This window comes from Passer montanus, unplaced genomic scaffold (genome assembly GCF_014805655.1).
Source record: "Passer montanus isolate IOZ18808 unplaced genomic scaffold, ASM1480565v1 scaffold95, whole genome shotgun sequence".
Lineage (NCBI taxonomy): Eukaryota > Metazoa > Chordata > Aves > Passeriformes > Passeridae > Passer > Passer montanus.
In genome coordinates, this window is record NW_024374923.1 from 402,791 (window position 1) to 424,481 (window position 21,691).

General features: G+C 39.0%; 1 protein-coding gene across 7 annotated transcripts; it reads right to left on the reverse strand.

Moving 5' to 3' along the window:
- Positions 1 to 422: 422 nt before the first annotated feature.
- LOC120496060 (glycerol-3-phosphate acyltransferase 3-like) lies at positions 423 to 21,606 on the reverse strand. 7 transcript variants are annotated; one of them, XM_039696107.1, is made up of 12 exons: positions 21,131 to 21,603; positions 7,658 to 7,730; positions 5,868 to 6,138; positions 5,432 to 5,506; positions 5,044 to 5,133; positions 4,622 to 4,715; positions 4,214 to 4,329; positions 3,431 to 3,486; positions 2,998 to 3,083; positions 2,229 to 2,357; positions 1,744 to 1,823; positions 423 to 1,307 (listed from the first exon to the last, which is right to left on the reverse strand). In XM_039696107.1, the coding sequence occupies exons 2-12, from the start codon at positions 7,683 to 7,685 to the stop codon at positions 1,193 to 1,195; spliced, it is 1,140 nt and encodes a 379-aa protein (XP_039552041.1). In that variant the 5' UTR covers positions 7,686 to 7,730; positions 21,131 to 21,603; the 3' UTR covers positions 423 to 1,192. The 7 variants fall into 7 exon arrangements, with proteins under 7 accessions (XP_039552041.1, XP_039552042.1, XP_039552038.1 ...); XM_039696108.1 differs by lacking the exon at positions 21,131 to 21,603 and adding an exon at positions 16,617 to 16,787; XM_039696104.1 differs by lacking the exon at positions 21,131 to 21,603 and adding an exon at positions 14,773 to 15,067 and having other exon boundaries at positions 5,432 to 5,485.
- Positions 21,607 to 21,691: the final 85 nt, after the last annotated feature.

Here is a 21,691-nt window from a genome sequence, read left to right on the forward strand (position 1 = left end):
TTAGCCCCTCCAGGGGATATTGTTTTTCTAGACTCTCCAGGGCTGGGTAGAGTTGTGTCTGTGCATCTGTCCCTCTGTAGGATGTATTTGTGCTCACCAAGACTGATCCTCTGTCTTTTCTGAGACTTCAGCCAATGGACTGCTGTCATGTAAACATTATTAACTGTTCTGTCTTAAGAGCACCATGGCCAAAACAGCAGCTATTTGTGTGTTTCATTAGGGACATTCAGATAGTTAAAGAAGCCTGATCCTTTGATATGAGAGCTACTTACCAGGACAGCAAATATTTTATACCAATAAATGCTATAGGAGACAGAAATATTCCCACTGCATGCTCCTTAAGTGTACTTGCACTGTTCCTGGAGGATGGGCCTGTCAGAGGCCAAATCCTCAGCCTTCACATCCAGTGGTAACACAAGCAAGCAGCTATCCAGAAATAACAGCAGCAGAGGACAGTGGATGTCACATTATAGGCTTTCTTTAATTTGTGTAATGCATACAAACAGACTCAAAAAGGGATCTAACAAAACCACAAGATATGATTTTAAAATATTTCTATGACACTGTCCTTGGCTGTGATTAATTTACCTCAGCTTCACACACCCAGACATCAGGGACATGATGCCCTGGACACTGTTCTGCTCTTTGTCATAGCAGAAAATGTTCTACAATGCCATCCCTGGCCTTGTGACATGGAGGAGGAAGTCAGCATCTGCTTTTTCCCTCTGACATATAACATTTCCTCTCCAACATGCAATTCAGAAAACATACTTTGGTGAAATGCTTCATGTCATCTGACATCAGGAGATCTATCTCTAGAGCAACATGGTTACTGTGGCTCACAGGAGTATTGTTAGTCTAAGTTGCTGAGGGAGTCTATCAGTACAGATGTGTACTTTATTATAAGTAACCATTTAAGTCCTCAAGGTATTGCAAATACTTTAAAGTTGTACTTTAATGAACATAAATAATTTTACTGTAGATTCTTCTCAGCATCAGGGAGAATTGTATTAGCATATTTTATGTTTTCTTATTTAGAAAATTATATTATTTTGCTTTAAATAAGGATATTTCTTTATTGTTTGCAAAATATCTTACAGGGAGAGAAGGAAAACATGTTGGGTTTCATATAAAGCCAGTCTATTTTCTGGTAGAGATAAATAATGGAAAAATGAGATAAAATAAATAGCATTTAACAAACATTTCCGTTTTCCACAGATCCATTTTCTATTACTATCTCACAATATTTTTTCTGTTGCTCTTCCTTGAAAGACTCTTTGACCTTTTTCCTTTTCAGTCCCCCATCCCTGAAAGACAGAGAAAAGAAACAGCCTTAAACTCAGGGTCAAGGCAGGAAAACATTACTATATTTAGACTATGTAGTCAAAGCAGTTTCCACTCTTAATGTTGACATCTGTAAGACAATGCTAAGTGATTTATACTGCCAAGACTTACAACACCACAATGCCCTTCTTTTAACCCAGCATTTAACTGGCAAGTGATTAATTTTCATCTAATACTGCCTGCTGTCTAGATCCACTGTCAACTCTGTTTCTCCCTATCTACTATATTATTCTAATTATTCTAATGTAATTGTTAAAGTAATAAAGTAACATTTTCTGAATCAGAGTCAGTTGGAGTGGTGGACTACAGTGTAAACAAAGCAGGTTTTAAAGGATTCCATGCTAATATTTCAGAATACAGAGCACCTTTAAAAACAATTCCAGAGGTGTTGCTTCTTACCAAGGAAGCACAGACACTCCTGCCTGAGCAGCGATGACAGCCTTGACTCTGTTAGCAAAGTGAACAGGATCTTCTTCTTCCTGAAAAAAAAATACATTAATTAATTGCTTTACAATATAGACATTTTCTCTGTGCCTCACTTAAAAAGATAGGTTTTGTCAGACAGCAGGCAGTAGGGTTTGTGCCTGACCCACAAGCCAAATGTGAGCAGTTCCAGCTGATCCTGGTTTTACACTACTTGGTGCCAAAAAGAACTACATGGGAGGCTCTCTGGTTTCTGGGACAACCTCAAGCAACACACAGCCTGAAGTCCCAGGTCTGGCCAGAGCAGGGGATGCATCCAAGATAAATCCAAGACCGTAGTGTTGTTTCCTGGCCTTTGTCCATTAAGTTATCAATAAGGACTCAGAACACGTTGTGTAGTAATGCAGACCTCCTTCCAGGCATTTCTCAAGCACTTTCAAAACATACAAAAGTGTAAGAACCTCTTTGACCATCGGCGGCAGGTACCACACGTTGCAGACAATAGCCCAGCTGGTTAACACATTAAAAGCATAGGTCATCAAGGAATGCTTTGTGCTGTTCCAGAAGGCATCTCCAAAGCGGGGGTCATACTGGAAGGCAAGAAAAATAAGTTGCCTTGGATTAAATCACATAAACTGCTTTTTTTTTTTTTTTTGGCCACCAAGTCACAATTCAACTTATTAAATAACGGGCAAATCTAATCACACCTCCTGAAAGCATCAGTAAATTCAGAGTGAAGTTCCAACATTAATTACAAGTTTCTAACAGTTAACATTTACAAGGAATGCATGATGTCAAACTATGACAGACCTGCAACACAACTATAGCAAAAGATTTATTCAACTTGCCATCTACAAATAAGCTGACTACAAAGGTTTCCTTGACAATGCTCACACCATTTTTAAGAACTTCCATAAGATCAGGCAACATTATAGCACCAGAAAAAGTAACCAATATTTCCAGATCTAGAATGACCTGGCTAAAGCTACTCAGAAAGACTTGAAAGAGCCAAGAAAACTGCCCTTATCTTCAGAGCACATAAGAGCCAGGACAGAAATTACATGTTTCCCATACTGCTCAAAACCACAAGTTTGTGTCTCTCAGGGTTTATTCAGTACTTTCTGCACACCAAACATATCCCTTATCAAGGCCTACACATGAACAGCTTCTCTGACATGAGAAGCATTTGCAACCAATCCTTCCACGTTTGGAAAACTGCAGTTACAGTACCTTGATTGCTACTGGATGGATGGTTCCTCCTACCTCAAAGCTTCCCTTCTTAAACATCATTACCGACGTGTTGTTAATGCAGGTGCCTGGTCAGAATTAAAATAGATGAAGGGCTTAATCCACTCTGAGAAAAGTATCAGGAAATTAATCCTAAACTGTCTTAAGGAGACTTAGTTGTTAAAGGAGAAAGTAAGCTTTAGTTCTGGAACATAATCCCAGAGCCTTGTATGTCTTCATTCTGTTATATGCTAAAGCAAATAAACTGTCATAAAATTGTTGTAAAATACTACAGCCTGACCTTTAATATCTCAAAAGAGCTAATTAATTCTACAAACTAAAAATAAACACCTCACTTCTTAAGACTGGATATAATAAACTGCACTTCATGGCAAGAAGTGATAAGAGCAAAAAAACCAATTCAGTTGCTTCTTACCTTCTGGGAAAATTAAAATGGGTAACTTGGCCTTATCTGCAATGTGTTCTCTAATTCTGTGGAGAGAAAATAAAATTTCAGTATACTTCATATTTATTTTGTCCAAGAATCTAAACATTCATTACCTCTCACACAGAACAAGAAAAACCCTTGCCCAACTGCCTTTTGCCCAGTCAGTTGCCTCATCTGGAATATGTTCTGGTTTCAGGCCTTTATCTCAGTATCTCTTGCTAATTAAAAAAGTAGATTTTCTACAAAGCTGTAAGAAGTTCCATTTTAACCAGAGAATGGTGGTGCTTGAAGCATGTGAAAATAACTTCCCAAATTCCAGCTATGAATGCAGTCAAACTTTTCTTTAGACTGAAATATATTCCAAATTTCTAGTTTTTATGCTTTCTGGGTTCCCAACATCAGTTTTACATGTATCTAATGATTCTCCACATTTAGTTAAGTGACAGGTACATTTGCTACATCACTTAAAACCACAAATATCACCACTAAGCAGATTACTGACACTAAAATCAGTCATTTTCCAAGATAACTGTCTTTCCTACAAGTCAAAAATATGGAGCTCCTCTTCAGTCTGCATTAAAGGACAATATCAAAACACCATACATAAAAAAAACCAACAACACAAACCCAAAACAAAATTTAAAAAAAAACAACAAAAACAAAACAAAAAAAAGACAAAAAACCCCCCACAACTGATGACAAAAAATGTCAACACTGATGACAAATTACCACACCTGACCAGACAATGAAGCAAACACCTCACTACCTTACTTTTTCCTCACCAGGTGACGGTCTTTCATTTCTGAGCGTTCAAACAAGACATGCTGAGAGGTTTGCATGCAGGATTTTTGAATAAGTCCCAGAAGCCCTCCATGTACCTGGCCAACCTGCAAGCCCAAAAGAATTTTGTTACAAAGCAAACACACACACACATACTCTTAAATTAAATTCTAAACACAAATGCAATAATTTCTAAGCTTATTGACAAATTATACCAATCCCCTTGGTCATAAATGTGCACACACCTGCCTGCATCTAGTTTTTTGCAGTTCAGAGTGAACTGTGAGTTTGAATGCTGTCAAATCCCACCTGTTTTCTGAGGAAGTTTATCCTCTTACCTAATGCTACATCTATGTGCATCTCAACATTACTGATATTTACCAACTGTCTTGTTCATACCAAGGAATAGCATCGATCACTGGCCAGGATTAGGACATCCAATGGCGATGTGTGGTTGGCTACACAGATACCTCCTTCCTGTGGTTTGTTTTCCCTGCAGTGACAACCATACAACTAATTAGTTAATGTTTATTCTTCAGACTACAAGCCCAATCAGGTGGCAAGCACTGAAAAATATCTAAATGTCTGAAGACAGTACTACGTCATCTACACGCACCCTGCCAATACACAGCAGGAAACGCAGGAGGGCATGTGAACATCCTGACAGAGTCTGGATGATCCAAACAGCTTTTTGGATCAAGTTGTACTATCACCAAGTATCCAGGCAGCAATGGAACAAGAATCCTGCTCCAAAACTTGAGAAGTTAAATACTGCAAGAAACAAACTCCAGACTAATAAAGGGCAAGGTGGCAGCACTCACCTGTTATGGAAATGAACAAGGCCACTCAGACATCGAATACCTAAGGTGGCACATATCATCTGGACCTGGTTGCTCAGCCAGCCTTTAACTCTAAAAGAAATTAAGCCATAGATACATTTCTAGTTCTATGGAGCCACAGATGCAATGTAATCTCTCTGAGTTATCCCCCACTGCTGTTACTACAAAGACCATACTAAGGCTCGCACTGCATGTCTGCTTTCAGACACCATTGCCTTAACTTTCTCTCACAACACTCTATAATTTTACAGGAGAGAAAAAGTCACCCCATAATAGTCCACATCAATCCTCTGGACCTCAGCAGAGTGTTCCAACTACTAGTTCAAATCCTCAAAGAAATACAGAAGAAATTGAAAGATCAAATACCTACCTGCCATTTGGAAACTGTCCTACTACAGTAGTGGCCAACACCAGCAACAGAATGCTGAAAACAGACAAGCAGATGCTACAAAGTAAAATAATCTTAATTAAATGGCAAGAAGCAAAACTGGAGGAGTAAGCAAGAAGGCATTCTTATTTGGCTCTTTGATCCACTTCACAATGCTTCCTTCCAGCATTAATAGCATCTAACTAGCAAGAAGCTACTAGCTAACCAGCACACAAACCCCTTAATCCAGCTTTGCTGGATTTTAAAAACAAATTGACTACTAATAAAACATATGGAATGTGAGAAATTTACTTTTTTTTTTTAAGGGATATTTTAGTTTAGATGCCATGCCAAGTTCTTCTTCCTCTGCTAGCCAATACTATATTATTTCACAACTTCTGTAAGAAGTACCATGGACTACGATCCCTGTCTGGCTCACCGGAAAGGCAGCAGGAGGCAATAGCGAATCAGGATGCCAGTGACCCACACAGCAGCCAGTTTCCAGCTGACATGGTGCAGGTTGGCATTGGTTCTGCTGAGGAGATTCCAGGACAGCAGCTCCTCAGAGGAGAACCGTCGAGTGACTTCATCTTCTGCAACTGCCTCACAGCCCTTCTTGGAGAAGTACATGACATCAGCAAGGCTGAAACATCCTCGGCACCGGCCAACAACCTCCTTTTCCATGGGAGTCTCATCTCTCTGGATGATTCCTGCATGAGGAAACAAGCCTTCCTTCCACATGGTGAAATGAACAACATGGATTCCAAAGAGAATATCAAGAAATACATATGCTTTTTAGAAACAGCTCTTCTCCTACTCAAGCACAATAATGGCATTGCTATGCCTCATTTATGTACTGACAGTTCATTGCACAAGTTACTTCTCTAATCCTATGCCATATAATGCCCCTAAGTTGCTACGGAAGGAGAAAAGGATTCCAATCAAGCTGCAAATAAAACCTTGAGCACAACACCTACTTCATTATTGTTTACCAAATAACATAGGCACTCACACCTAGAAATGTCACCTATACACTGCCAAGATAGCAGATCCCTCCTGGTGCCTTGACTCAAATTCAGGCAGAGTTGGTATGATTGTTCTTGCTGCTGTTGATTAGCTTTATTGTTTCCCAGCTGTAAAAAAACACATTCTTCTGCATTTTTTTTTCTTGGAACCTTCTATCTCCCCCATCCATTCTCCATTAAGAGTCACTTCCCCATCAAGAAACTTGAAAGTGCCTGGATTTCCCCCCACAGACATACAAAGCAGTACACAGACACATTGTGCAGGAAGAATGACAACACATTCTTGCTCTGCTATTTGTAAAATCACACCCCACAGGACAGCCATACAGCAAGTCTCAGATATCTGCTGAGGTCATTCTGAGACCAGATTCTTATCTGGGTGGTTACAGTGACTAAAATTCTCTTGGTTCATACCAGCTAACACTTGGCCTTTTTGTTTCCCCCCCCCTCTTTTTTTTTTTCTTTTAGATGGGGCATATAGGATGACATTAAATATGCATTATAAAAATACACTTAATTTATCTTGGTCAACCTACCTCTCCCAGATCTGAATCACAAAACTTTCCTCCATCTGTACTTCAGTAAAACCTTCAACTCCCAGGAAATCATCAGACCAGAAAATTATTAACTGACAAACCAAGCAGCCTACATGACTAATCATTAAAAAATGACACTACAAGTAAAAGGATAACTATGAGAACTTAACTCTTTGGTCAAAGAAGGAAGGAAAAATAGTTGGGGGAAAAACTTATTTGGATTTTATCCTTGTGTCTAGAAAAAAGTGCAAATTGTATCTGTGATCCGTGGGATGCTGTAACTCTTTTATTTCAGAGCCTGGATTTTTTTTCCATGCTAGGAGTTAACAAGAAGCAAAAGATAACTATGCAGAGCCATGTCAAGCACAAAGAACACTAATTTATCCCAATCCTGTAAAGAGAGACCTGATGGAGCCAGAAAGCAAAAAACACTTATGAAAACAGGGATGCTTCCCAAATGCTTATCAGCAATGTCTTTATATACCCACACTAGTCTCTAATTCCTTTTATTCACAAAACTCAGAGATTATATTTTTTATAACATGTTTATGTAGGTTTATAGCTTCAATGGATATTTGCTCATCAAACTCCTTTCTAAGTAAGATTATTTCATAGCTGCCTTTTTACACGATAAATAGTGCTGTGTCCCCTTCATCCAGAGATCTTACCAGTGGAGATTAAATTTTCAAGTGCCATCGCCTTCTGCTTTTTTACTCCCTCCTCAATCTGCAGGGTGGCCCACTGTTCTCAAAACAAGAAAAGCAGATGTTGATGGTTTTCATTTTATCATTTCCAGACATTGTGCAATTACCTCAGGTGAATTGTCTGAGCCTCTTTCACCCCTGCCAGGTCTAGGATTTTCATCTTTCAAATTCAGCCTGAAGGGTGCCCTACACGCCTCCTGTTTCATTTGTTCCATAGACTACCTTTTGCCATTTCCAGGAAAAATTGTTTGGCTCAAACTTCTTTTCAGGACACAGGCAGTTGTTTTTTTTTCTGGGGGTCCAACAAATTACTGAACTACCTATGAGACTATAAGATCCAATGTGTCCAAAACTCTCTTCTCCAATTAGCTTCAGGCAATAGGATTATACAAAATAATATCACTGACATTAGAGACATGCCAGCAAAATAGAACTAAAAAAATTATTTTAAAGAATAAAAGAGATTAACTCATTTTGAGGGCATTCAAGTGGTCTCTGTTAACAGAAAACAAAGCTGGCAACATTTTATATTAATAGTATTTCAGAAGGTGGCAGCTGTGGTAACGAGCTTTCATGCTTCCCTGTATTCATTCTTTTGGGTTAAACCACTTTTTCTCCTTGAATAGAGCATCATAAAACTCTCCATTAGCGAAATCAAATATAAAAATATGCCTAATTTTTGAAGTTTTCCTAGTTTTGAATGTTTTCATCATATATACACAGACACATAAATAGTAGCTGTCATGAGTACTAAAATCTGTCTGTATTTATGTCAAGGTACCTGCCCTAACAAAGGACATAGGACGCTTGAGCGTAGGCTCTGCTCATTATTAAAGGCTCAGTGACCCACTCAGTTTATGTCTTCACCTGCTATTAAGGGTTCCCATCTACAACAGATAAGGATAATCCATCTGCTACATATAAACTCTTGCTAAACACTGTATTTCCCTCTAGGTGACATGTGCAGCCACACAAGTCACCACAAAGCTGATCTCAAATTATCTTCACTACATTACAACATGAATCATGTGCAAACATCAACCAGCTTTTTGCCACCCTTAAGTTTTGCACGCTCTTTCTGTAGCTACTAAAGTTAAGTCAGTAACAAATGAACACTTTTCCTTGACAGGACTAGGATATTTTAGTTATCCTTAGCTAACTTTTTTTTTTACCAGGCTCATAAAAGAAAAGGAAAAAAGTGAAGGCAGAATAGCATTTGATGTGGTATTTTGAGCTCCATACAAACCTTCTTTAATAACACCATAAAGCAAACAACCTCCCCAAAAAAAGAAATTAAAATCCTGCACCACAGAGCATCATCTTGTCTATACTTCCCAATTATTCTCCTGAAAAGGTCAACAGGTACATCATCTCTCAATCTTTTGCAACACATGCAGAGTCATTCAGAATGGTGGAGCCAGGGGATGTCATGAAAACAGCAGCCCACACACTGAGAAATGAAAGAACATACAGAACAGGTACAGGAATGTTGCAAAAGAGAGTAAGGCAGATGTGGCAAATTTAACCTCTTCACAAAATACTGCTGGTCCTCATCCCTTCCCCAACATCCTTTAGGATAGTTGCATGGCATGAGGGAGAAAAAAGTATAAAACATAAAATGTTTGAGACTGACAAATAAATAAAGCCTTTTGCCTTAGTCTGCTTTCCCGTCTCCTGTCTACCACCCTTATCTTGCCTATCATTGCCCTCCTACATAAAAAAGCATCTGTCAGCTGGCCAGGACTGCCAGAAATGAGCTTGCTCATGCTGTCCTGAAGGACCTGAAATACCTCCAGGAGGTATTTTGCCTTTTGGTTCCCAGACAGAAAAAGGGTGACAGTCACTGACCAAGCTGACTCCAAAAATATATGTTAACTAATCTAAATGAGCAAGACAAGTCAAAATCCACAACAATTTCTAAAGCTTACTAGTAAATTATAAAATCTTACCTCCTAACACAGAGAAAGAGTGAGGCAAAAGTGGCAGACAAACTAAATAGTCAAGGCTACAAAGGCAGCGTCCAAGGAAGAGGAGGAAGAACTTTCAAAGGCTGAACAGTTACACAGGGCTCATTAGCTTGGAAAAGAGCTGGCTGAGATGGGTTAAGACAGGCATCTACAAAGTCTGGACTGGCACAGAGCAGGTGTTTAAGGAGCGGTTATCCGTTTTCTCTTCTACTACAAGAACTGAGGTTTACCATGGGAAAGCTTTGGGCAGAGTATGTGAGCAAGAAAAAGGGCAATATACTTCCACAAACCATCATGGGACATGAAATTCTCCTAACCCATGGCTTGGCATGGGAGGCTGAAGAACAAGCAGTGAGGAGGGAATACAGCTGTAGAGTCACCCAGGTCTTAGGCTTTCAGTCCAGCCATTGAACTGACACCTGTCAAAGCCATCTGTCTGGATCAAACTCTGGACTAACTAACTCTGCAGTGGCGACTGTGTTGTTCTGCCTTTGGTAGCATCTGTATGTATAATTTGTTTTCCAAAATGAAATAAGGCTTTGTGATCACCTTTGTATTGCACAGTATTGAGACAGAGCTGTCACGCTGGTCTTTGTTGCAAAACAGTAATGAAAGGATGTTTTAAATACCTTACAAAAAATCCCACTGATGTTGCAACTAACACAGAATTTAAGTATTAAATGTAGCAACTTCATTCCTACATCTGCTGACTGAATGACAACTCAGATGTTGTGCTTTCCCTCACTCCCATTTCTGAAGTGATGAGCACACAAGAAGCCCAAACACCCAATGGTAGATCCCACCTGGAATACTGAATACTTGACAGCTTAACTCCAACAGTCCAACAGTCATTTCTTTGAGCTTCCTGTAATTACATTGTAAACAAAAGGAGGGTGCCCAATACTTCTTTATGTTAATTACTGTCTTCACAGGACATGACATGAAATACAATGTGAAATATTCATTTCCTGAAATTTCATATCTTGCAGGATTTTTCCTCCCTTTTCCCTTTCAAGTATAGCTCAATACCCCATCTTTCCATAGGAAGTAATAATTCAGTTTTCCCTCTCTTCCCATATTTTACTACCTCTTCTCCCATATTCTCACAAAAGGTTTTTCTAATCACTCATTACATGAACTTTTCTCAATCTTTTCCTTCTGTGTGACGAAGGCTTTGAGGCAATTCCTCCATGTAAAGTCTTCCACTACAGTGGCAGAGAGAAGGTTGGTAAGTTTTCAGCATGAACTAAAATCACCATCTAAGGTCAAGCACTTGTGACCTCTTCACCCAAGAGTGGTTTCTGCCTGGCATTATTTCCCCTTGCCCATCATGAACATGAACCCAGATCAAATGGTGTGAGTGTTACACTCAGTGTCTCAGAAGATGTGACTGTCCACCCTCAGGCTGTGAAAAGGACTCACAAATCTCCTGGCTGCTCCATGAGGACTGATGAAACAGCTTGAGAAGGGTTTGTTTGGGATAAAAGCACAGGTGTAATTTGTTTTGGTTTTGATGGAGAGGCCAGCTAAGGATAATCATGTATTTAAAAGCACAGCAGTACAATTTTTCACCAGCTGAACTGTCTGCAACATCTGCCATACTCCAATAGGAGTTCACAGCACACAAGCTACCTCTGTGTACAAGGTGAGCTCTCAATGCAAAAACTAGTCACAATTTTTAGCTGGCTGATTACTTTTTCTCTAGAAGCAACAATGTTCCAATTTCATACAGAAGTTCAGATCTTGTAGAACTCCAGAACATTTCTTGGCAAATAGACCTGCAGCTGTTTAATGTGTTCCTTTGACTCTTCACAGGGCTCTGAGAGCATAGATTTCATCCTAGCAAATGCATCTTCTTTTGCAATCACTGGAGTAACATTCTTGGAACAGCTTTGCTACTATCCTCATCTCCAACAAACCCCAGGATGGACAAAGCTCAGAGAAAAGACATTATTTACAAATAAAAGTTTATAAGCATGTGTGAAAGAATAACCCTAACAAAACCCAAACCATGTTCACCTTTATAATTTCCAGAAATATTTGAAGGATAATTTAAGGGTAATAATAATAATAATTATGGGCTAATAGATAGGAAATTGAGAAATTACTGTATATTACTATATTGGAGTACAATTTTGCTATTGTATTATCCATATGTTCTCAAAAAAAAAAAAACCAAAAAAACAAACAAAAACCTAAACATAAAAAGCACCTGCAAACAAAACCAGTCACCTAAAATTTTCAAACTTTGAATCTTGCTTTTATAAAATTATTTATTTTCTTTCTAAAATAACAAGTATCTAGATTCCTTGATGGAAAAGCAGCAGAAGGTAAAAATTATTTCCATGCATGATTACATCTTTCCTATTTAGTCCAATCACCACTCATGGTGCTATAACACTTCAGTGAAGTCAAGAAATCAAAGTGACTTATCTCATCATATGCCAACATAACTCACTGCTTAGTGATAAATCTGAAAACTTGAGTTTTATTCTGAAACACCTTTTTTGCTCCCAGCAAATTAAGTAAGGTTGAAAGATACACTTTCTTTGAAAACAAAACTTTAAAAGACCTTTTTTTTTACTTTGAAGTCCTTGATTTCAGTCTCCACTCTTCTATTTTTCTCAAGTTGCCAAACATGGAGGAAAATAAAACATACTTTTCCTCTGCTCAGCTGTAAGAAACAGATATAAAGAAACTCCTTGGATGAGAAGTTTTCTATTAATTTTGCTGGTCTACATAACAGACTAAGTCAAATGCAACACAATGGAGTGACCAGCCATAGTGCTCAAGGTTGGATTTTTGCTGAAATCACCCAGTTTTTTGGCACTTCCTTGAGCAGTGATATTCCTGCAATATAGTCAGTAGTGTGCCAATATGTGACTAAGCATCTTCAGCATTTGCAGCTCAGCCCTCTGGGAAGACATCCTGTTTCACCATTCCAGAGGACAACAGGAACCACAGATGGTCTCTGTGCATTATCCCATTAGTGGGATGTGCAGGAACACGACACCACAGCTAGAAACCAGCCAACACCTCTCCAGGGTTTCAGTGTCAGGTTGTTTGTATCTCAAACAAATCTGCTTTAAAGCTGACTTATGCCAAGCTGCAATTTTCCTTGCATTCTGGTGAAAAAGCCCCAGGACTCCAAGAAAAGGCCCAGCAATTCCATGCACAAGCTTTAACCCAGGGTTTTCCAGTCCTACCCTTTCTTCCAAAGAGCCTAGTGGGCCACATTACAAGCAAAGGGGACCTAACATCCCCTCCCTTCTTTCTCCCTCCCATTTTCCACCAAGATAGCTCTTAACTACTTTTGTGGCACAATGAGAAGCATTTGACAATACTTCAGAGATAACCATTGGAATTAATTGCAAGATGAAAACAGAGGAAACTCCTTCTTTGCCCACAGGACAATTAGGGAACAGCTTAGGAATAAAAAAAGAAAATAAGCCAGCCCAAATGGCAGTGCATGGAGTTGTGCTGTTCCTGTTATTAGCTGCTGTGGCAACAGGGAACTAGACACAAAAGGCTACAGCTGATCATATAACAATTAACTTATTTATTTTTCAGTACATTGATCCTCCACATCGTGAGCATGAGGAACTAGACACAAAAGGCTATAGCTGATCATATAACAACTTATTTATTTTTCAGTACATTGATCCTCCACATCGTGAGCATGGAATTATGACACTCATGACCTGTTACAAAAACTGTGGAGAGAAAGATACTTCAAGTGCTTTACCAAAGAGAAGTGCCTTCTTACATAAAACACACCCTGAGTGGGTCAAACATCTTTTGGAGTTGTGAAATGCACAGGGAAAAATCCCCCAGAAATTACTTCGATGCCCACCAACTGCAGCAGCAAAGTTGTCTAAAAACAGGTTTGATATGACAGTAGCTCTTAATTAGGGTGAGAATAAGAATTTAATTAGCATACCACTGTCTTATTAAAAATATTTCATGTATAAAGGCCAATATTACATACAGCCACCGCAGGCAGTCATTGCCCGCTGATATCAGTATCTGAAAAAAATAAGTAACCCTTAAATTTTGCAGTCATCTGCACTATGCTAAATGATGTTCATACAGCTGAAGACAGATACTGCCCAAGAGCTCCTAATCAGTATTAAAACAAACAAACAACAACAAACAGAAGAGAACATAAGAAGGATAAAAGACAGAATTGGCAAGGTAAGATGGTCATGATATTAACTGTATCACACTGTTACAGGCATGTTCTACTGCAAAACAGATTACTCCAAGGGCCCAATAATAATAGCAACAATAATAGTAACAAGTTTTCTGCCACAAGTAGAAAGTATATTTACAGAAAGCGGGTTTATGCCAGAAGCACAAAGTCAATCTATTGGAAAATGGAAATGCTTTACTGCTCAATATGATGAATTTACAGCACCTACTTCTGGCTAATAATGGATATCAAAAGCCAAACTTGAAAAACTAAATAGGATTCTGGCTTATAAAAAGCCCCAGAAACCTTTTATTGATAGAAGGAGGATCAGAATCATAGTCATTATCTGTTTATCTCTAGAAAAATTATACTTTTAGAAGGTTGCACACAGATTCCTTTAAGTCTTGTACAGCAGAACTTGTGAATCCCCCAGATTTATAACTGGGTGAAGCAAACACATAGAATCAGTGTTCTTACCTGGAATATTAATTCCATGCAATTAAAATAATCCAAATAAAACCACTGAAACTTATATACATCTAAAATACAGATTTTTATTATTTAGCAACTCCCACAAACTAACAGATCTTTTTCTTTGTACTTGACTTGTCATGAGTATTCTACTTGCATTAAGCATTCTAGCAAGCATAAACTAGAAGAAAATACCATGGAATCTCTACTTTAACCCCAAAAAACCTCAAACCAGTAGCAGATAATAAGCCAGCACATAACTAGATATCATTAAAGACACCCCTCAAAAGATTATCTTATAAAATAAAGCGGCAAATAACACATACAAGTTAATGGATTTTGTTTTCTGCTGACTTTCACGGATTTCTACCAACTGTACAGATTTTTATTTTTTTATTAAAAACATCCTGTAGCAAACACATACCTGTTGAACGCACTTCTCAACTTACCTCTAACATTTTAATTACAATTTTCACATAGAAATGAGAAATCCCCAGTGACACTCGAAATATCGAAGGCAACAAAATTAGTGCCACAAATAAAATAATCCAGACAGACAAAATCTTGCCTTCTGCAAGGCCATGGCCTTCTCTATTTTCTTCCATGTTTGCCCCTCCAAAATGCCAACCAGCTGCCTTTCTGAGAATATATGCTCATCTGTAGTGGAGAATCTAGCAAGCTTCAAGAGACAGAGGCAAAGAAAAATTTTACATTCTAAAAGCCAAAGCTGTCTCTAGGAGAAGGCTGTTGCTCACTGAAGACTGACACTACTGATACTCTCAACGATAAAGTAATTTCTACCCTTTGTCCCGCCCTAACTCCACCCACTTCCTTGTAATTGATAAGCATTTGCTCACCAGGCAAGAAGAAAGAAAAAACATGATAAGTAATAATATATGTTAGATAATTAGATGCTGCCAATAAGGAACCTTGTCAGTGTGAAAACTGGTTTTCACAAGGTGTCCTGCCAATAAATTACAATACAGAACTAGGTGGGTGTGTTTTTCAGACTAAAATCTTCTAGAATCTAAAATCTTCTCTTATTAATACACATGAAGCATTTCTCCAACTGATGTTTGCACAAATCTGTGACTTATTCACTCAGATTTTCTATTTCATAGTGAGATAACTGCCTTGTTTTGGTATTTGAACAAATGAATGAAAGAGAAGCTTGAGGTGCAAGTCAGACCTTTTCTATTTTATTTTATTTTTTAATAACACATTTGAAATGAAGATGCAAGTTTCAGCAGGTAAGGACTGACAAGACAATAAACCTGCTCCCTCCACTCTATCTCTATCAGAAATTCACCAAAAAAGCCTGTACTACAGGGTTACAAAATACACTTTGGTGAAGTAACAAGCCATCTATCTTCACACATATTCAACTACAGAATTGAAATGCAATAGATAATCCTGATTCTTCTTCTAGCCTATCAAAATTCAATAATTTAATTCAGTATTTTTTAGAAAATACCCTGCTCAACCCTTTTCAGCCACCCTTCTCCTGCTTTTTCGCATGCATCAGAGATCGTGTAAAGGTGAATAACTCTAAAACTTCATGGGAGACCACCAGCTACTCATTTACAACCTTCCTACAGAACAAATTAACCAGCCTTGGTGGAAGGAGGATTTAGGGTACAACTTCCAAGACAGTGACATGCTGGTCCACAAAAGATCTTCCCTTTGCCAATACATTGGTGTGTTTGTCTGAAGCCCCGGCTGTCCTTTTAAAATATTCCCATCCCCAAGTACCATTGCTTCGTTTGTGTTATGAAGCAACAAATTCCTTATAAATGGAAGCAGCTACAAGGACCTTGTGTAAAATCCAACACTGTCCAGGCAGTAAGAGAAGCACAGATGTCAGAGGGGGCTGCACCACCTCTAATTTACACCACACACCCAGGCTCCAGCACACAGACTCCTGACACTCACAAGCCCATGTGAATCCATGGCATGCTTCTTGTGTCACATAGTGAGTTGAGTTTCTTCTGTACCTTCAGATTTGCTGCTGCATGATATCCCTCAGGTCTTTCAAATGACATTGCAATCTTCTCCAGCAATATAACTTCTCTTTTGCACCTTTTCGTTACTTAGCTTCCTCACCTTTCTCTCCCCTTGCTGGTTGCCTTCTGAGCATTCTGTATCCTCTACATCTCTATCCTCCTCTCTATCCTCAATGGTTTGTTTTTTAAGTGTTTCTGCCTTGCCAATGCTCTTTCTCTCAGTGACAGCATTAAGCCTCTTGCTCTCCACCCTGCTGCTGCCAGGTACACCATTAACCACTATTTCTTACCTGCCCTGCCAAAAGGCTTCTCTAGGAACAATGCTCCATTGTAAAACAGCTTTGCTCGCCCATTTCTCTTTAGCTACTATTCCTTATTCTCCTTTCTGGCCTCTTCCTCAAGTGGCTTGCCCACCTAGCACACATTCCCTAGCGGGGCCTGGTGGAGATCTGGAGGAGAGGGCGTTGATGCACCTGGCAGCACCTGTGAATAGCTGCCATCAGCCTCGGCACAGGGGATCGGAATGCACGGAGTCTAGGTGCTAAAAACCCCGTGGGCGGGAGGGTGGAGGTAATTTCTGGGACCTGATTTGAGGCAGGAAAGGGGGACAAAATTAAGTATTGCAAGGAACAGAAATGTGGCGACTCACTTGGTGGGATGTCTCAGCACCAAGTTTAGACACACACAAGACAGATCATTTAAAAGCACAGAGGGAAAGACAGACTTGCCTAGCCTGGGTGGGAGGAAGAAGTTTCCTCTCCTGGATAAGGTAGAGTTGTTTTTCATTCTGTGAAACCATATAAAGAACTGAAGAGTTTCTAGTCACCTCTCTGTTGAGGTGGTCAAACCATCCAGCCCAAAGGTACTACAAGATCCACGTGGCCAAGGCTCTTCTTACAATTATTCTTTGCTTTATCCACTTTGTACCTCCTGAAATAATGAAAATCATTTCGGTGTTCTTACTACTCTGTTACCATTGATGTCACATGGTTTGAAGAGAAAAAGAAGCAAACACACAAACAAAAAACCTGCACCTCAACCACCCAAATTGGGAATGACAGCAAAAATCAAGAAGATTCTGCGTGTCTACCTACTAACAGTATGGAATAAAAATTGTAATTCAATGGAAAATTGTCCCAAAAGCCACTAAGGAATAAACCTGAGTACTGGAACTTGTCCAGTCATGACCAAGGAGTGTAATTTTGTTAAATTTCTGCCAAAAATGGCTGACAAAGCTCCCAAAGCATCCTTCTGCTCTTGAGACCATAAGCATAAAAACAACTGAGACATGATTGTCTAAGCACTGTATGTCTTAACTCCAAAAACTAAAGACTGCTATAGAAGTGAATATGGATTTGAATTTTATCTCTGCCCTGAATGAAGGTAATGAACTTGCTCGTGATGTAAAGTGGAAAGGAAATTATTTATTTCTTCAGGCAGTTCATAACATAGCTTCCTATTTTTGGTCAGAAATTTGGCATAGCTTTTTGCACCCCATCACAATAATTGATGATGATATTATCATTATCATTATTTCAGAAGATCCATGAAATGTCATTTTTGTCAAATTCCAATATGAATATGAATATCCCATATGATATGCATCCAACACTACACTGAATAACTACAGTTTGTAATGTGACTACATAAATTTCCTCAGCAAAATATTTTCTTTCAGAATTACTTCTGCCATCCACTGACTAAACAGAGATTCTGAATGTCATTCTTCTGCCATTTTTGAGCCTTTTTGCCAGAGCCAGCCTACTGCAATCACATCTGTTTAGAAGCTGTGAGAGAGGCTTTATCGAGAGGAGGGGAAGTATTGCAAATAATGCAAATAAATATGCAGCAACAGAATGTAGCACTCATTTGTAAGGTTCAGTAAATAACAGGAATTTATACCAAATAAACACAAGTGCTTTTTTATGATGAAGTGCCCCATATGTTAGGAAAATCAACCAGAAAACATGCAAAACTCTCTGTCCATTTGGAAGAATGGAACCCAACTTAGAAGAAAGCAATGTGGGTGACATAGGAGGAATCCAAGAGCAAAGATCCCTTTAATTTAATGAATCTCAAATTGACACCCACAAGCATAACAAATTCACTTGAAACAATTCCTGGTCTCCTAGGGAAATTACAAGGAGATGGAATGGGCATCAGCTGCCTACTCCAGGTTCTAGATCCCTTGAGGTCATTCTGCTAATTTCATATTGCAAAACATTGCCTATTGCCTAACTGCCAGTTGTCGGAGGGAACTGGAATTACGACCCATTTAATTTTCCAGTGCAAGAAGAAGCAAACACAGCGCTGACTTGTGTCTATTTGTAGTGCCTCACATGGAAGGGTTAAATCAGCTACAAACGGCCCTTTCCTGCACAGCAGTCAGCTTTTAAGCAGGTTCAAATACACTGTGAACAGATTAAAAACTGCAGTGGGAAGTGAGAGCTTTCAAGGACTGCTACTATGGTTTTGCCTTCCCTCTGACACACAAGGGGAACACAGCCTGGAAATAACACTTGCCGTGGTCTTCAAAAAGAAGGAATCACACAGTCACAGAAATTTTGGCAACCACTCTTTACTGCTTTGCTTTCTTCCTGTCCCAACACCAACAATTCCAGTGACTCCAAAGGGATGTTGGGAGAGTTTGCAGCCTGCCTTTCTTGTAAGGCCTTTTTTATCAGACCACCCAAACATCACATGTCCCCAGCAGATAGTGCTCCAAAGCAGCACTAGCACATCAGCTTCAGCCAGGTGCTGCTTCAGATGCTGAAGGAACACACTCCCTAAGGATTAACAAAGAGGTATTTCTACCTGAGGCAAATGACAATGATCATGACTGTCAATCAAGGTCAACCTTCTATCACTTGATCCCTTTTTTATAGGAAATAGACAGGGTATAATTTTTACCTATTTGGAGTAGCAACATTGTCCAAAGCTGCTTGCAGCCAGTATACAGAAGTACATCCTGACATTGCCATTAGGCATGGGAAGATGGTATTATTGCTAAAATTATTCTTCTGACACCAGTTGTAGGGCTCCCTGGTATTTCTCTGTGAGTTTTGCCATGCTACAAAGCAGATTGATCTATTTTGAAAAGCCTTGTAAGTCGATGACACAGAGTCAGACAGCAAACCTGGGCTGATTCACCAGCATCACTTAACATCCAAGGGTATCAGGATCATGTTTTTCATGATAAGAAAGTGTTCAAACAGGACTGATCAGAACATTCTACACCCCAGTAATTCTGCTGCGTGTACTCAGAATGAAAACTACTAAGAACATCCCTTTTTTCAACTAAACTTTAACCAGCTATAACAACAACAAAAAGGCTTTATTAGTTTTGCTTATGTCTTCTCAATGTTTCAACTTCACATTTATCAAACCCCTTACCTGATTGCTACTCAAGAGTGAAATAATCTCTGGTAGTATTGCTTTGATATTTATCAAGACTGAGGTTCATGCTTTACATGTGGAAAATTCTCCAAAAGGCCAGAATAACCTTAGAGGTCACCTATTGCATAGTAAGCAGTATCAGGTGTAATATTTATTAATGGAAAACACAGTCTTCATGCAAATATGTGCTCCTCTGCATTCTCACTCCAACTGAGCTATGTCTGCTACTCTTGAGGTCTCTATAGATTCCATCTATGCCACCAAACAGGAGCATGTTTATATCTGACCACAGTAAGATTGTGCTAGTTATGCTTTATCTTTGACAAATTATGAAAACACTGAAGAAGCATCTTTAACTACTGTATCACTCATTAGGATAACTGTAGCACATTTAGCTCTGACTTCAGAAGCATTATTGTTTCCATACAAGATAAATTCAACAGTTACAGAAAGTCATTTATTGTATCCTGTGACTTACAACAGGCTTGAGTCTTTGTATCTCAAACCAGGGAAATCCACTACTGTTCTGATTAGGTTTGTTTGCTCAGCAATGTATTCCCACAGATGTGTGGGCATTGCATGGCTGTCAGTACCCATCTCATATATTGTCCATATAAATCTTGTATGTGGTTTGTGTATCATTGACACTGAATGCAATAAATTAATTTGTCAATGCCTAACACTTATTGCATTGATTAAATGCATACAATTTTCTCCCAGCTCTGGCTTAGGAGTGACTGCAAGCACAACACAGGGTGCTTTGGGAGAATTCCTGAACTGAGTGAGCATTTTGTGTCCACTTTCAATATTTTCTCCCCAAACAGCTATAGAAGCTTATCATATCATCTGTTCTTGTTGCCTCTACCACAGCAACATGGTCCATAATGGAATAATTTGTTGTAATGTATCCCTTTAGATGTGTTGTACTTGTTACCCATTTGTTTAATACCACATGGTCTGCATTGCAAGAAATGCATGCTAGCTCTTCCCCATCAACCTTGCCCATCATTCTGTACTATCCAAGGCTTGTCATCTCCTTATTCAGAGAATTAGATCATTTATGAGTGTGTTGAGAAATGAAAGTCCTACCTGGTCCCTTTCTCTACTGTAACAATAGTTAAGAATCACAACAGTTTTCCCTTCTAAATACTAGCATTAGTCACGTATCTTTCAAATAATACTTAAAGAATTTTATTTAAATATAAACATGCCAAAACTCCTTCTAAATCTTGAAAAAAAGAGGAAAAGAAACTGCACTGAAAGTATTGATTTTATATTATTTATATGCAACCTAAAAAAATATGTGTGAGACCTAACGAGCATGGAAATACCACTCGAAAGACCACAGGTCCATACATCCTATTTCAAGAGCCAGGAAATTAACCTCTAAGGCTAAGACTGTGCTTACCTATAGTCCTGATGAGTGATGAAATCAAACACTTGCTCTCCCAAAGTAAAGGAGTAAACCCCCTGTGGCGTGTAGACCAGATCTCTGATCACATTTCAAAGAATGCTGTCACTTGTTACTCTCTCTTCCTGAAATTGTTTTCTAGGACTTTCTTCTGGCTGATATGTCAGGAACACCTGCTATAATGGGAAAAAATGTTAGTGCGAATATTAAAAATAAGTAAAATGTGACAACTTAAAAAATACAAAACACGCATTCTGCAAACGGTCCACATCTGAGGAAGAAGTGGTACAATTTACTGCTGTCAGATGATTATTTAGCACCATCATTTTATTGCCTCCTTATCACATTTTATTAGGTGATTAACTCGGCAGATTCTCCCCGCATTCCCAAGGACCGCAGTGCATAGACATACGGCTGTACGTCCTGTTCCGACAGGTACAGGACTTGGTATTAGATCTCCCCTGGTATTAAATCTCCCTTCTTGCTGACTAGGCTTGAAAGCGGACAAAACCAAACATCGGAGAACATCTCTTGAGAGCAAGTTTCCAGTTTTGCAGC

Bases quoted from the DNA above. Each gene is read 5' to 3' on its own strand.
- LOC120496060 (XM_039696103.1), bottom strand. From the start codon at position 14,928: ATGGAAGAAAATAGAGAAGGCCATGGCCTTGCAGAAGGCAAGATTTTG. The intron at 6,139-7,657 runs GTAAGATCTCTG...TTCCTCATGCAG, and splicing joins TGAAAATTTAATCTCCACTG to GAATCATCCAGAGAGATGAG. The intron at 1,308-1,743 runs GTAAGAAGCAAC...TCTGTCTTTCAG, and splicing joins GGAGTGTCTGTGCTTCCTTG to GGATGGGGGACTGAAAAGGA.